The following is a 15468-nucleotide window of genomic DNA, read 5'->3' on the forward strand; positions in this document are numbered from 1 at the left end:
TTTTTTAAAACCTTCCGAATGCTTAACAGTACTCTATTACTGTACAGAGAACTCATACAAATTAAGTGTGATACTGCTCTCTACTGGTAGAAAGCTTTAACTGCAGTATAATAAAGGGAGATGTATTTTTTTTTTTAACATGGATCTTTGAACAGCATTTAAGTTGACCCATTACTGAACAGACATCTTTTACGCTCAGTAGCTGTATAGCACTGGAAATAATTAGGCCAACATTTCAACCCTAACCCTGCATCAGTAAATTGTCCTGTACCAAATAAAATAATTACACTTTGTATAAACATGTATTTATCTTTATTGGCTAGAGAAAATCAGCTCAGACAAGGACACCATATTGTTTCAGAACGTCTGTGTACTTTGCAATCTTGGCCTCGACGTTCTTCTCTGCCAGCTTTGTCAGCTTGATCGTCGTCTTTTTCTTGGAGTATCGGAGCTTAGCCTTTTCCTTTCTCTTCTCCTCCAAGGTGGCTGTGATGGCCTGGTACTTCCAGCCAACCTCATGTGCCAGACGGCCCAGGAGGGCGAACTAAAGAGGGATAAATGATTCAGGGAGATGACATTCAGTTATTTTATACTCAAGATGTTGCCGTCCAAAGCTTTGGTTTATCGCACAACTTGCTCCCGACTCAACTCAGCAATCAGATCCGTTAAGTCTGTCTCATCAGTAGATCAGTTTCGGGATAAAGGCTCATCACTGTTAAGGAGGAACTGTTGTGGTAGCAAAACTGAAACCTTTTGATTTGATTCTCATTTACCAATTTTACAGTCAAGTCGGCTCTACAATAGAAGTCAGAAGCACCTCAAATCTTAAGTTTGATCAAATATTTGGGGCTCACCTTGCGAGTGGGCTTCAGACGCACAACCTTAAGAGCAGCTGGGACAACCATGCGCTTCCTCTGTGAAAACAAATTCAGTGTCAGACAGAATAAATCGACACTTTTGTGCGACCACTAAACAAGTCGGCATGTCTCAGTTGTTAGATTGTTGTTTTCAGAGGTCATTCAAACAAGGTAGGTAAGGAATTGTATGACATCACAGACAGCCAAATTGACACCACATGTAGGAGCTGCAGGGGAACATGGATTTGCAGCCCATTGTTAACAACCAAGATCATCACCTTGTCATAGGGTGGAGGGATGCCATCAAACACCTTCAGCCTCTCCAGCGCAGCCTGGCCTCTCTTGGTTTTATGGGGCAACATGCCTGGTTGGCAGAGAAAAGATTAAGTTCAAAACACTGCAAAACAACCACTATGGCTCATTTATTGTTTTCTTGTCCAAGCACAAGTGTCCACACACTACTCAGCAATCAGATCCGATAAAGGTTTGTCTCATCAAAAGATGATCAGCTTCGGGATAAAGTGCTCATCACTGTCAAGTGTGGAACAAATTGTGCTGGAGCAAATAAATCAACTGAACTCCACCATTTCAATACAGGTAGAGCTTGCATGATGCAGTTACAAGATCACTAAACCTTTTAAAGCCTCTGAATTAAAGTCAAAAATCAAATAACCTTCGATTAAGCCGTTGGCTTTAAATACAGATCACTGGTTTCCCCCAATAACCATGGAATAAATAAGTGCAACCAAACAAGCATACTGTTGCCAGTAGTACGCTTTAATATTAATTTTAAGGACCAAGTTTTAACAGCCATCAATTCCTCATATTGGTGTTTATTAAGTTAATTTAAGCAGACATATCATTCTAAATATCTAAAATAAATGTAGACTATATGCAAGCACTTGATAAATTTTGTATTTTAGCCAGACATATGTTTGTCAAGAGATAAGCAACATTCACCTCTGACGGTCCTCCAGAAGATCCTGCTGGGAGCTCTGAAGTGGTACGGTCCACGAGAGGGGTTGGTGTTCATCCTTTTACGCAGGAAAGCAAGATACTTCACTGTAGACAGGGACATGAGAAGAACGTATGAGTGAGTTGAATACCACCAAGACACTTAGCAGTGCCCATTGCTTCAGTATGTAATGTTGATGTCTCAGATGGTAGTGCATGTACAGTATTCTCATGGTCAGTCAAACTCAAAAAAAATAGTGTGGAATCATCATTGACAACAAACCCTTTCAAATAAAAGCCACAGTGAAAACGCCCTACTTACGCTTGTTGCGATAGAAGTTGCCAGAGATGTTGATACCTTCACATCTTACAACCACCACTTTGTGTCCTGCAAGTTATAAAAGAGATATATTAGTTTACCACATTACAAAAACGTGCTTATTTATGCATTCATTTGAATCTCGTCTCAGATGGTAGTGCATGTAAGTTTTCTCATGGTTGTTAAACTCAAGCATAGAAACAGCATCATAGACAAACAGCAGGCTACAGTTATGTTTCTGTATGACACTGAGCACATGTAGCCAATAGACAGTTTTACTATGGTTAAAAAGTATATACCAACTCACCGAGGAGGACCTGTTTAGCCACAAGGGCAGCAAGCCGACCGAGTAGATGGCCCCTGCCATCAAGCAGCAGAACCTGGACAGAACATAATGTTGTGTAAGACAAATATCCGCGTGCAAGACATCATTAGTTTATACAGAGTGGTGCAATTACAAACGTGTCGAGAGCCACCACGTATTACGGCCGCATGGACTTCGGTAACTTACCGGTTATGCTAACACATTAGCTTAGCTTCAACGCATGCCAACACGTTACGAATTACAGCGGGGGTAACGCGGACAGGCTGTCAACTACGGGACACGTGTGTTAACAACTTACAAGTACATACAATTATAACAAATGTCACAGCGCCCGTCAGGGGTAGACTAGTGTGGTTGAGAACAGAAGCCAGCGCGCTAACAACGTTGATTTGGTGAGGAAGCTGCCATGATGAAGACATGCCTCAACAGCTAGTGTTAGCCGTCTCAAACGTTTTTAAAATCCAGCCGTAAATCAAACGACAAACAAAACGACGATTGCACAACGCACACCAGTGGGTATCACCGACACAATGTGGGTTAAAACGGGCTCTTTAATCGTATTAGATAGCAAAAATGTGAACGTATGATTCCGGAGCAGTTGCCCACCTTATTGAACCGGTCCGCCATGATGCGCGAAAAGAAAGAGACACGGGGCTGCTCGCAGTAAGAGGCAGGGGCAGGAGGAAGTGACGACACATACTCTACTTTCTTTGTCTCGCGAGATGTGTACGTAGTTTGAACAAGCAAGATGAGTCAGAATGTACAGATGTTATATTGATAATATGATGTTTATTGTGGGTAAATAAAACGATATAATTCAAAAAATTGCAGTTATTTTTGGAATATAATCCCTTTATTTTCGAGATAAAACAATTTGGCGTCTCACTGAACACGAACTGCATATATACACACAAACAGATTATAAATATGTATAAACAAGTACATATATCAAACACATTGAAAGTGACATGGTGCCTGTTATTGCATTTCCCTGTTGTACCCTTCTTTGGTAGTATTTTATAAACACTGAACTCATTCTAATCCAAAGGGTATATATACACACCTGTAAACTTGCATTTATTGCATGTTTCTATTTGTATTTTAGTCCTTTTTTCCATTTATTATAGCAACACTGACTTTTGCTATTGCTAAAGGAAAATGGTAAGGTGCAGTGGTGCAGTTGCGGTTTTAATTTAAATTTTTAGAATTAGATATTTACTCATTTACAAATCACTGTCAGCAAACAGCTCAATATCTCTGTGTTATCCAACTTCACCATCAGCTCCTTATGATCCTTTGGCATGTTCAATGTGTGCTTTAGGGCAACTTGGAGTACAACCATAGATACATTTAACCAAGGTCTGTGTGACCATTTCCTTAGGGTGCATACTTCTTGATAAAATCTCAATCTTAGGGTCACTGAGTCATATGTTGCTTTAATATTCCAGTCCTTATACTTTTGATAATATAGGTATTATAACATTTGAAGTTCTGCCAGGGAAAGCACAGGTGTTACTCATTAATACTCCATCAAAACTTAATTCAATTTGATTGATTACACCTGTGCTTTTACAACTGTGACCTAACAAAATGTCTGCCATGACTAGGGTGCATGGGCTGTGATTAGATATGATTAACCAGTACTCAAATCCATTTAAATTTCAAGTAATTAACAAAACACACAAAATGTTTACAACAGCACTTTAATTACACAAGTAGGACAGTATGCTGTTGACATTTAAAGCACACATGTTTAGATTATGCCACTTTGCCTGCTACATATAGCACACTTGCCATTGCCTACTACAAAACGGGATCAATTTGAAAACAGTGTACAACTTGGATCACAATGTGCAACGGAATTGTTTCATAGCTTTAATAACTTTCAAGTGCTTATAGCACAATCAACTGGAAGTTTTAACGGTCTTCATGCTTCAGCTTCCTGATCTTTGTGCCGTCGATCTCGCACTGTAGACGTTCAATTTCTTCATGGTGGTGCTGTGAAGAGAGTACATAAAGAGTACATAAGTGACGGGAGACGGGCTGCAAAGTGTTCAAAAACACAATAGAACCAAACGAAAACCATTTATGCTGAAGGGCACGATTGACTTGGTTAAAATGAGACAGGTGCTGAACTTGAGAAAAAGTGTGAGTAAACTTGAGTAATGTTTTTCCCCGTTATAATGAAGTCAAACTTTACAACAGCATTAGCCGACACATTCTTCAGTGATTCACACATGCCAATTTAATTTTAATCAAGTTAAATGACTGCAGGATGACGTTTACCTGGTCGGAAGAAATTCTCATGTGACGAAAGTCCTGATGTGAGGTCTCAAGCCTCTCCACGTTTGTCTCTCATGTTAGTTGTGACTGAAGGCATGGCTGAGAATCATCCTTGTCCTCAAGAAAATACCACAGGATGGGCTTCAACCTTAAGGGCAGCTTGGACAACATGCCCTTCCCCTGTGAAACAAAAATGTTGTGTCAGACAAAGAATAAATCAACACTTTTGTGTGACCACTAAACACGTCAGTGACGGCATGTCTCAGTTGTTAGATTGTTGTTTTCAGAGGTCATTCAAACAAGGTAGGTAAGGAATTTTATGACATCACAGACAGCCAAATTGAAACCACATGTAGGAGCTGCAAGGGAACATGGATTTGCAACCTATAGTTAACAACCAAGATCATCACCTTGTCATAGGGCAGGGATGCCATCAAACACCTTCAGCCTCTCCAGCACAGCCTGGCCTCTCTTGGTTTTATGGGGCAACATGCCTGGTTGGCAGAGAAAAGATTAAGTTCAAAACACTGCAAAACAACCACTTTGGCTCATTCATTGTTTTCTTGTCCAAGCACAAGTGTCCACACGCTACTCAACTCAGCAATCAGATCCGATAAAGGTTTGTCTCATCAAAAGATGATCAGCTTCGGGATAAAGTGCTCATCACTGTCAAGTGTGGAACAAATTGTGCTGGAGCAACTGAACTCCACCATTTTAATACAGGTGGAGCTTGCATGATGCAGTTACAAGATCACTAGACCTTTTAAAGCATCTGAATTAAAGCCCAAAATTAAATAACCAATTAAGCAGACAAATGTTTAAGAGATAAGCATCATTCACCTCTGATGGTACTCCAGAAGACCATGCTGGGAGCTCTGCAGTGGTAAGGTGGTGCTCATCCTTTTGTGCAGAAAAGCATGATACGTCACTGTAAAGAGGGACATGATAGACATGAGCATGGTGGCTATCTCCAAGGCACAGCAGTAATGCCCATTACTTCAGTATGCAGTGTTAATGTCTCAGATGGTAGTGCATGTACAGTATTCTCATGGTCAGTCAAACTCAAAAAGAAAAGTGAGGAATCATCATTGACAACAAGAACTTAATAAAATAAAAAGGCACACTGAAAAGGCCCTACTTACGTTTGTTGCGATAGAAGTCGGCGGAGATGTTGATACCTTCACATCTCGCAAGCACCACGTTGTGTCCTGCAAGTTATTAACAAAATTAAAGTCACAAAACATTTACTTAGTTTATGCACCAATTTGTGAGGAAGTTGCCATGTTAGCGACATGCCTCCATAGCTAGTGTTAGCCGCTAACGTTTTCAAAATGCAGCTGTAAATCAAACGCCTAAAAAAATGACGATTACATAACGTACACCCGTGGGTATTACCAACACAATGGGCGTTAAACGTACTGTTTACTCGCTTTAATGCCAAAATAACAAAGTATGACTCCGGGACAGCAGCTCACCTTATTGATCCGGTCAGCCATGATGTGCGAAGGGAGAGAGAGAGTGACACGAGGCTGCCCTTTTTAAGAGGCAGGAGCAGGCGGAAGTGACGACACAATGCCGTACACTACTTTCTTTGTCTCGCGAGATGTGTATGTAGCGACGCAGAAACAAAATGAGCAGAATGTAAACATGTAATAAGATTGATAATATGACGTTTATTGTTGGTAAATAAAACTATATCATTTACAAAATAGCTGTTATTTTTGGAATATAATCCATTTATTTTCATTGCCATATAACGAAATTTGGTGTCTCACTGAACGAGAACTGCATATATTCACACGCGCGCACACAAACAGTAGATTATAAATATGTATAAACAAGTAAATACAGATTAAAAGTTATTGCATTTCCATGTTTTACCTTTTTTTGATAATATTTTATAAACACTGAAATCATTCTAAATGATAAAAAGGTATATATACACCTGCACACTCACATTTATTGTATGTTTCTATTTGTATTTTATTACATTTTAGTGTCATTGTCCTTTTATTTTTTATTTTGCCATTCATTATTATTTCCATTATGTCAATGCTCAGGCTGTGAGGGGGAAAAAAGCAAAAAGCTGTTGCTTTTGTGTGAAGGAAAATGGCAAGGTATGGCATTTTGATGCAGCTTCTTTTATTAAAATGTTTAGAATTAGACATTTATAAAAGGTATATAATTTATGTTGCTTTAATATTTAAGTCCTTTATCAAAATGGCACTGACTTGATGATTTAAAGTAATATATAGATATTTTAACAGCAGCAACACTTGAGGTAAGCACAGGTGTTACTCATGACATTAACGTTGACTCTGTCAAAACTGAATTCATTCATTCATTTCATTGATTGATTGATTGCTTACACCTGTGTTTTTACAACTATGACCTAACAAAATGTCTGCCATGATCAGGGTCCATGGGCTGTGATTAGTTTAATCAGAAATCAAATCCATTTGAGAAGTTTCATAAAGTCACTCACAAAAGACTAAATACTTTCATGCAACAACACTAAAGCACTTTATTTAAACGAGAAAGTATGCTGACATTTGAAGCATGCAAGTGTTCAGATTGTCCTACTTTTTGCCTGCTACACACAGCACACTTGCAGTTGCCTACTACAAAATGGGATAAAGTTGAAAACAGTGTACAACTTAGATCACAATGTGCAATGGAATCGTTTCATAGCTTTAATAACTTTTGAGCTGACTGTATATAGCACAATCAACCACATGAATGGCCCAAAGACACAGTGCATGCAACAATCTCAGTCGTTCTCAGAACTGTGAGGAAAAACTGGAACCGGAAGAGAGTTTTAACTCAGTCGTCGTGCTTCAGCTTCCTGATCTTTCCCTTGTGCCGGTCGATGTCGCGCTGCAGACGTTCAATCTCCTTCTTGTGGTGTTCAATTTCATCTTGGTGGTGCTGCCTCAACGCAGCCAGCTGCTCCTGCTCTAAGCGCCTTGTGTGCAGATGAACACAAATGTCAGCAGGTGGCAACAGAAAGGACAGAAGCATAATTAGGGGGAAAGTAAATGGATAAAGACACACAAGCGGAGAGAAATGGGGACAGTAAGAAAGTCACGATACAAATAAAATCAGGGTGACTTTTTGGTTAGGGTTAGAAAAATAAAAACACACCTAAAGTGCATCTCCTCCTCGGCAGCTTGTTTTTTCCCAAAGGCTCCACCTGCCTGTCTGATGGCTCCACCACCTCCACCACCTTTTCCTGCACCTCCACCCAGCTCACCCAGCTAAGCCATCCAAAAAAGGAAATGTTTAGTTCAGAATATTCAGCATTAAAATCAAAGCCCACTCTGTGAAGACTTCTTAAAAAGGGGACGTGCACTTCAAAGTATAACTGTAAAGTTAATAGTCGATCCCTTGTTGTTATCGAGGCGTGTCTATGTGCTCCTCAAAAGGTCAAATGACCTGAATACCACATACACATGTTTGTGATATTTGCATAGTTGGATCAGGTTAGTTGTGAAAACCAGCAAACCCTGAAGGTCAACTGTCAAGTTTATTGTGGTGGGGACAGACAGGGAGGGAGGGAGGGCTTCTTTTGTTTGTCAAGAGAGTACAGAAAAAGTGACTAGAACAGTCTAGACACAATACTACCAAACCAAACCTTTTTAATGCTGAAGAGCATGACTGTTTTGGTTAAAATGACCTGAGAGGCAGCCACAGGTGAATTAATTAAGAAAAACAATGTTGTGACAAAAAAAAACATTTCATGGACATGGTTTTAAAGTCACCAGACTGACCTATAATGACATACTGGCACAAATATCTGTCCACAAAACATTTGTTTATCTGTGGTCACAAAGTCAAACGTCACAATGACAGCGTTAGCCGACACCATTCTTCAATGACTCACACGTACACTCAATTGTGTCGATTTAAATCAAGTTCCATGATTGTAGGAGGGTGTTTTACCTGGTCGGACGAGTTTCTCATGTGTGTGGTGATGAAAGTCCTGATGTGAGGTCTCAGAAGCCTCGCCATGTTTGTGTCTCACGTTAGCTGTGACGGACAGCACCGCTGAGCGTCGTCCTTGTCCTCAACAAAAATACCACCGGACGGCGCCACTAGCGCAAGACTGGGGGGGGTGACGACACGAGCAACGCAGCGGTTTTATGGGGAAACCCGAGTTGAATAATAATTCACGTAATGTTTAAAATGCGTATTTAACACCCTGCTAATGTACCATGTACATGTAAAGTGGCATAGATTAAAATAATAATAAAAAAAAAAAGCCCAGTGTCCCTTTTAAGAATGGTACAATCTCAAAAATGGCCTGACCGCGATACCGCAAGTTCATAACGGAAGCTCCTGACCTTGTTATTGGACGTCAATTTATTATGTGTACTGTTGTTTCTTTAAAAAAAACAAACACTTATACACTTGGAATCAAGCATCATAATAAATATAATTTAAAACACCAAACTATCACGTGTTATGGGGTATTACTAGAATTTTTCACATTACAAAAATAATAAGGTAATAAACATAAACCTTGTTAACCTATTAACCATGTTCTGTTGTTTTCCTCAATAAAAGAGCGACTGTATGTACCATAATTTTATCAAAACTGCCATTCTGCATTTTTAGTCTCTGGGCAGGAAATCTAAATGTCACATAGAGACATTCATTATATCTCATGTATCACTTGCCCATATGGTTTTCACATGTATTCCAATTAATTTTCCCCTCTACTACAAAAACAAGTGCCTAGAATTAGAGTAATGCTTTTAAGGAATTTATTCAACGCTGCAAAGGAAGTATACAATCCCCTCTTTGAACAAAAAGTCTCGTTATTTATACTTTGCTTTCCAGGAAACTCTGCATTCACACCGGCCCAAAATCTGAGAGAAAAAACTAAAAAAAAACAAAACACCATATCAACTTAAAATGTCAATCCACAGTCAACAGTTTTTTTTTTACAATTCACTTAATACGTCAATACTCTACTAGGCAAAGTTACATATATACAGATATGGTTGCACCGTTGGTGGCAAGCAAGTGCTTTAGAAAAAGTAAAACCCCCATGCATGTAAAACTGAAGTGTAACCTAATCTCAAATAAACATTTTCTGCACTGCCATTCATCAACATTTCAATTACCTGGGGAAAAAAAACAGCAATATTTTGAGGCACTCACTTTTTTTTTCAGTGTAATAAAGCATCTACATTGCCCCTCTGGCAAAACTGGGAATTGGACGACTGACAAAACGTGTGTTCTCATGAGCTTGCCCAGGGGTAATGCATAAAAAAAGTGACAAATCAAATTTTGGCCAGTTTATCTGCAAAAAGTATTGTCAGGAGTTTTTTTTTAATGAGTCATCCATCTTCCTACCCACTACGTCTGCATCTGCTTAGCGCTTCTCTTGATTCACAACATATTAAGTGTGCATTACGCTGGAGGATCCATCTAGTATGCTCTGTATGCTCTGAACAATTAGACGTCACGTCTACATCACAACAGGACTACGTAGCCGTGGTAAAGTGGCGGTTTCGTAAAGACTTACTCTTCCCTTTTAAATAAAAAAAAAAATCAATTAATTTATAGATACTACTTACTAAACTAAGCGCAAATGATCCGTGTTCTGACAATGACTTTTTGAAAATACACAATGCCCAGATGTGTTCCCTCTCAACATGTGCATATAAAGTGTCTCCAAAGAAAGAGCAGAGACTTCAGGAAAGGCTTTTGATTTTCTAGGCTGCCTTGAGTTGATATGTTTTGGTTTTGTTAAAAAAAACAAAGTGTAAAGGTGTGTGGGGGGGATGATGGAAAGATCGGCAAAAGAAGAAAAGACTACAATCAAGATAAAATAATAAGAGGGGCTGCAGGTGGGTAAAGAAAGACCACGGTGCGTTACAGGGCCAGGAGCGGTTTGCGGAGGCCCTTTGGAGGAGCCGGCGATCGCTTCGGCCCCTTCCAGCGCCGTCAGTCCTGCTTGACGTTGCCAAGCGCTCTGAGGCGTTCCAGGAGGGGAGGGTGGGAATAGTGCCACATGGAGAACAACCAGTCAGCCACGGGGAAGCCAAGGTTGTCCTTGTTAAGCTTGATGAGGGCAGAGTAGAGCTCAGAGGCTTTGCCCATACGCTGAGCAAACGCGTCCGCCTGGAACTCAAACCTGCGACTCAGAACCGTTAGACAGAAGGACAGGAGCTGCAACGAAACACAGAAATAAAAGTTTGTGAGTGTAAGACACATGAGAAAACTGTGTAGTTTCTAGGATTTACTGTTTATGGAAACTCATAGCCACCTCATTGTACGGGGAGAAGATGAACTGGAAGATAATCATCAAGCCTATTAATGTGGGTTGGCTTTCATTGAAGCCAAAAGCTACAAACAGCTCCTTGCGTCCAATCAGGACAGCAAACAGGAAGAAGCACAGGAAGGAATTCATCTGGAGAAACAAGAGTTGGCCAAAGGTTATTTGCATATAAGGAAAATACCATCGGTCAAAGGAATTACGTCCGCCTTTATTTGGTAGCAAGATCAATGCTATGCTCTCGATCCAGTCGATCAAAAGAAAAATACTCAAAAGCAAACGTTTCTGAAACGTTATGACATCCTAACCTGACTGATGATCATATTCTTTACAGTGTGGCCAAGCTTCCAGTGGCCGAGCTCATGGCCGAGGACAGCGAGGATCTCTGGGTTGTTGCAGCCTTGTTTCTTGTTCTGTAGGAAAAATAAGACGAGAAAAAACCTATTATTATGACACATCAGTTAAATATGAACTTCTCTGTGTTATATTCATGGCGATATGACCTTTGGCTTGGCTTTGGCCTCGCCCGACGTCTCGTCGCACTCTGGCTGCTCAGCCGGTGGCTCTCCGGCCTTGTTGAGTGGCGAGTAGTCTTCCAGCAACGTGTCAAACAGCACAATGCGCTTGTTCTTAAAGAACCCATAGAAGTATGCGTTGCTGTGCGATGAGCGCTTGGAACCTGAAAATATGGAATACATTCAAGACGGGTTAAAGACCTGCTGTGACTAAAACCATCCAATGAGAACTTAAATCCATGAACCAATGCGCTGAGATCAGCCAACACTTTACCTTCCACAACATAAACTTTTGTGAGGGGGAAGCTTATACTCTGGGCCATAGCCTCAATGTCAGTCTTTAACTCTCCTTCAGGCAACAGGGTGAACTTGTCAAACAGTGGAGCTATGTAATCAGCATAGATGGTGACAAGTATCTGTAAGAGAAGAGGAGATGTATCGTGGTTAATGAGTACTGGATAACCACAGCATAACTATGCAGTGATGTGTAGACATGCACTAACCAGAGAGACAGCCAGAGTAAAGAGCCAGGCATAGATAAAAAAGTAGTCTCCTCCAATCTTGATGATGTACAGGAGCAGCGAGGTCACGGGCAGCAGGATACACTGGGTCACAACAAACTTCTTGACAGCATCTCTGAGGAAGAACCCCAACGTCTGAGAGGGAGAGCAGACAATAATGTAAACAAAGACAACTGTGAACGACGGAGGGAGCGCAATCTGCCAGGAATAGGCCTTTAATAATGACCTGGTGATTATCACATAATCACAGTAGACTGCAGATGTGGCTGTGAGGGTTTAGTTTTTGCCGTGAGTCAAAACAAGTCAAAGTTACCACAGTGGAAAACATTAAATTATTTATGGAAACAAGTCACTGTATGTCAAAATTGGTCAAATTACAATATTGTTCATCGACTACAGAGGGCGAGGGTTGGTGCGCGAGTGTACCTGCTGGTTAAAGCCGTGCTTCTCCTCAATGACAAACGTGTTGTACAAACTCCATGGAAGTCCCGTGAAGGCACTGAAGAGGGTGGCTAGTGTCAGAAACACAAGGGACTGGGTGATCTCGTAATCCGACCCAAATCCAAAGCGCGTCGTCACCGTGCCGGCGACGCCCCACAGGAACGGGATTCCACCACAGAGTAAGATCAACTAAAACGTGAGCAAAAACATTTAGAGGACGATTTGACATAAACATGCTCAATCTATGATTTCACATGAGAAATACACACAATTACAATCACGTTCGTACCGTGCCCTCAGATTCAGAGTAGAGTCCAGACCAAAAGCTGAAGTTGCTTTTGTCCAGCTGATAGAGACGCGACTTCTCAAATGTTGTAGAATCGATGATCTTGCCCAGCTCCTGCGGTACATGACTTGTTGATCTGTATATCCTTCTCTGCACAACAGAAAAATCAGCAACAATGTTACTCGTGATATTCATATTTGGTCATCAGCACAGTGCAGAATTCAAAGGTCAAATCGCCACCTTTTGGATATTTATCACACATTATTAAGTAATATTTGACGAGTAATGTTTCAGGTTTCACAACCATCACAGAAATTTCATATTGGTTAGCTTGCTGGGACTTTTTTCTCTCTCAACATGACCAAATGAAAACACAACATGCAAAAATAAGCCACATGCTTCACCCTATTCCTTTTTCGGTTATTGCATAACCTGAGTTTACTTTTTATATGAATATGACCAATGATATTCATTCATTCAAGTGTATACATCTTCTTACTCCTTTTCAAACATGTGACGAGACATACATAAATGTAAATGCTGCAAATATGTTTGAAATAAAAACTATCTAGGCTTGTTTTTCAAACTTATTTCACAAACAGAATTGCAATCATAGAATAACCTAAATTATTCCGGAAAATGTACACTCATCTTATTCAGCAAATGAAATTATAAAAATGCACTTACATTACCACAATATCTGATAAATAAACACACAATATTTGTTCACGTTGTATGCACCATTAAAGTTATTTCTACAACTGTTTTTCATCGCGTTAAAAACTGTAAATCCCTTCTACAAATCAATATATTTTGAAATGTAACGGTTGTCTTACCTGTCTGTAAGAAAGGTACGCCTCCCATAGATACACTGTCCATGAAAACACCAAAACAGCATAAAATATCTGCTTTTCCACCGGGAGATCCAATATACTTTCAATCATGTTTGCTCTGTTGTTGGTCTACGTCAACTTAAACAGGCTCGGCTGGCTAACGACAACGGTAACGTTACCCTAGCCGCACTGATAGCCTGAGGCTAGCAGCTACTTAGCTTATGCTCTACACACTTTACAGAAAACACACTGTAGATTAAATTACGGGGAAAAGTGTTAAAAGCGTTAAATCGTCGGACACGAAATTGCGTTAACTCTGAAGTCCCTGCATCCAATTTCCATTCCCGCGTCGAGGCTTTTATCGCTAATATCTTTCCATTCATGTGAGGATATGCGAGCCCTGTCGGCGCAGTGTGGCAACGAATTTCACCCCTAATGAAACATCGACGATATAGTTAAAGTTCCGCTTTCCGGGAACTCACTCAAGTCGAAGGTCGAAGTGTACGTCATAACACACAGACCTTTAATCCCCCCCACAACATACACGTTTAAAAGTAAATTCGGTGGCGTAAAAATAAAAGAACTAATCTCCCAATAAATGCGTTTTGGAGAAAACAAATGCAGAATTGTTGCGAGCAAAACACTTCCTTGTTTTCAATGAATGGGACAGTTAATGTTGCGCACATAAAAATAAAAAAATGTGAAAACAGAAGCTACAATAACAGACACTGAGCTCACACAAAGGTTATAATAGTTTGGGATTTTTCATTAGTTTTAGTTTTACATTTTTGTTTTTAAAATTAGTTTTAATTTGTAGTTAGTTGTTTTTTTTGTAAATGATTGTGTTCATAATAAGTATTGTGTTTTGTAAAAACCCAACAACAAATTAGTAATTTATCAGTCCCATAGGTCCCAAAAGGTGCCATATTAATATAATATTAGAACAAATGAACATCCCTCTGTTAATCAAATATTACCATCTACAAGAAATTAGCCTGACGCGCAAAATGTGCATCACACTGCTGAGGTTGGATGCAGTTAGCGTGTCAGGTGAACATCAAATAGCCTAACAGACTAGACACTAATGAACATAACCTAAATAATAAAAAATAAATAACCCTCATGAGACACATCACACTCATTGTGAGTGCAGTCTCAGGGGCTCAATCTCAAAAATAACCTCAATAAAAGACTAGAGGCTTGATTCACTTAGATGAACAAACTCAACCCAATAACAAATGTTGTTTAACTTGCATAGCCTTGTGTCCCACATTGTAAACAAATACAAATTAAAAACCACCTTATTATGAATGTAAACACAACCAGAGAAAAAAATAAACATACTTCATATGAACCCGAAAGGAATATATATGAAATAAACTTACAAAGATGAAAACTAAGCACATTTTCAACTACAATTGTAGTTAGTTTTGTAAACACACAATTCAGTTTGTCTCTAGTTTAGTTTTCGTTGTTACCTATAATAACCTTGGCTCACACTTGCATTGAAAATGTGCCACACTGTTTATCAGTACCAGTTAACTGTGTATACATTTGAAGTATGAGTAAAGATGATAAGTCAGCTGCAGTACAAAGAGCTTCATCTGATGACGTGATGAGAAAATTATAATTTTATATACTTCATAACCTGTGCTGTCAGTAAAACTAGTGTATTTAAGTGAAAAACACAACGTAAACCTGGATAGTAAGTCTATACATAGCAAAGACAGCTACTGAATACGAGAGATCAAGTTATGCAACGTTCACTATTAATGAGTGATAATCCTCCATCATATGAAATATAAATCTTTTAACAGCACAGCAAAGTTTTAGCCAGTAAAATGACAT

At 39.6% G+C, this 15468-nt stretch overlaps 3 protein-coding genes, 1 long non-coding RNA gene and 8 other non-coding genes across 12 annotated transcripts; all 12 read right to left on the reverse strand.

The window, feature by feature from the left end:
* Positions 1-295: 295 nt before the first annotated feature.
* On the reverse strand, positions 296-3181 carry rpl13a (ribosomal protein L13a; the record flags this gene model as incomplete). Its single annotated transcript, XM_044047747.1, has 7 exons — positions 296-544; positions 855-914; positions 1136-1221; positions 1818-1919; positions 2134-2199; positions 2438-2510; positions 3062-3181. Coding segments are annotated over 7 exons (717 nt in total), but the record flags the coding sequence as incomplete, so codon positions are not given.
* Positions 647-718, reverse strand: LOC122783503. Its single transcript, XR_006362058.1, has one exon. It is a non-coding gene; the product is annotated as a small nucleolar RNA SNORD50 (small nucleolar RNA).
* On the reverse strand, positions 981-1062 carry LOC122783501. The gene has a single exon (XR_006362056.1). It is a non-coding gene; the product is annotated as a small nucleolar RNA SNORD34 (small nucleolar RNA).
* Positions 1317-1394, reverse strand: LOC122783505. The gene has a single exon (XR_006362060.1). It is a non-coding gene; the product is annotated as a small nucleolar RNA SNORD50 (small nucleolar RNA).
* On the reverse strand, positions 2008-2090 carry LOC122783508. Its single transcript, XR_006362062.1, has one exon. It is a non-coding gene; the product is annotated as a small nucleolar RNA Z195/SNORD33/SNORD32 family (small nucleolar RNA).
* Positions 2272-2347, reverse strand: LOC122783510. The gene has a single exon (XR_006362064.1). It is a non-coding gene; the product is annotated as a small nucleolar RNA Z195/SNORD33/SNORD32 family (small nucleolar RNA).
* A 961-nt stretch (positions 3182-4142) lies between the features above and the next one.
* On the reverse strand, positions 4143-6300 carry LOC122782985. Its single transcript, XR_006361996.1, has 6 exons — positions 6214-6300; positions 5881-5946; positions 5579-5666; positions 5149-5232; positions 4742-4918; positions 4143-4453 (listed from the first exon to the last, which is right to left on the reverse strand). It is a non-coding gene; the product is annotated as an uncharacterized LOC122782985 (long non-coding RNA).
* LOC122783502 lies at positions 4994-5075 on the reverse strand. Its single transcript, XR_006362057.1, has one exon. It is a non-coding gene; the product is annotated as a small nucleolar RNA SNORD34 (small nucleolar RNA).
* On the reverse strand, positions 5333-5410 carry LOC122783504. Its single transcript, XR_006362059.1, has one exon. It is a non-coding gene; the product is annotated as a small nucleolar RNA SNORD50 (small nucleolar RNA).
* Positions 5752-5834, reverse strand: LOC122783509. Its single transcript, XR_006362063.1, has one exon. It is a non-coding gene; the product is annotated as a small nucleolar RNA Z195/SNORD33/SNORD32 family (small nucleolar RNA).
* A 1261-nt stretch (positions 6301-7561) lies between the features above and the next one.
* Positions 7562-8749, reverse strand: atp5if1b (ATP synthase inhibitory factor subunit 1b). The gene is made up of 3 exons (XM_044047748.1): positions 8681-8749; positions 7883-7995; positions 7562-7703 (listed from the first exon to the last, which is right to left on the reverse strand). Exons 1-3 carry the CDS (start codon positions 8747-8749, stop codon positions 7562-7564), a joined length of 324 nt encoding a protein of 107 aa, XP_043903683.1.
* A 1332-nt stretch (positions 8750-10081) lies between these two features.
* zmpste24 (zinc metallopeptidase, STE24 homolog) lies at positions 10082-14345 on the reverse strand. The gene is made up of 9 exons (XM_044047613.1): positions 13624-14345; positions 12791-12937; positions 12487-12690; positions 12043-12195; positions 11814-11955; positions 11528-11703; positions 11333-11437; positions 11016-11159; positions 10082-10918 (listed from the first exon to the last, which is right to left on the reverse strand). The coding sequence occupies exons 1-9, from the start codon at positions 13729-13731 to the stop codon at positions 10694-10696; spliced, it is 1404 nt and encodes a 467-aa protein (XP_043903548.1). The 5' UTR covers positions 13732-14345; the 3' UTR covers positions 10082-10693.
* Positions 14346-15468: the final 1123 nt, after the last annotated feature.

Source organism: Solea senegalensis, linkage group LG16 (genome assembly GCF_019176455.1).
Source record: "Solea senegalensis isolate Sse05_10M linkage group LG16, IFAPA_SoseM_1, whole genome shotgun sequence".
Lineage (NCBI taxonomy): Eukaryota > Metazoa > Chordata > Actinopteri > Pleuronectiformes > Soleidae > Solea > Solea senegalensis.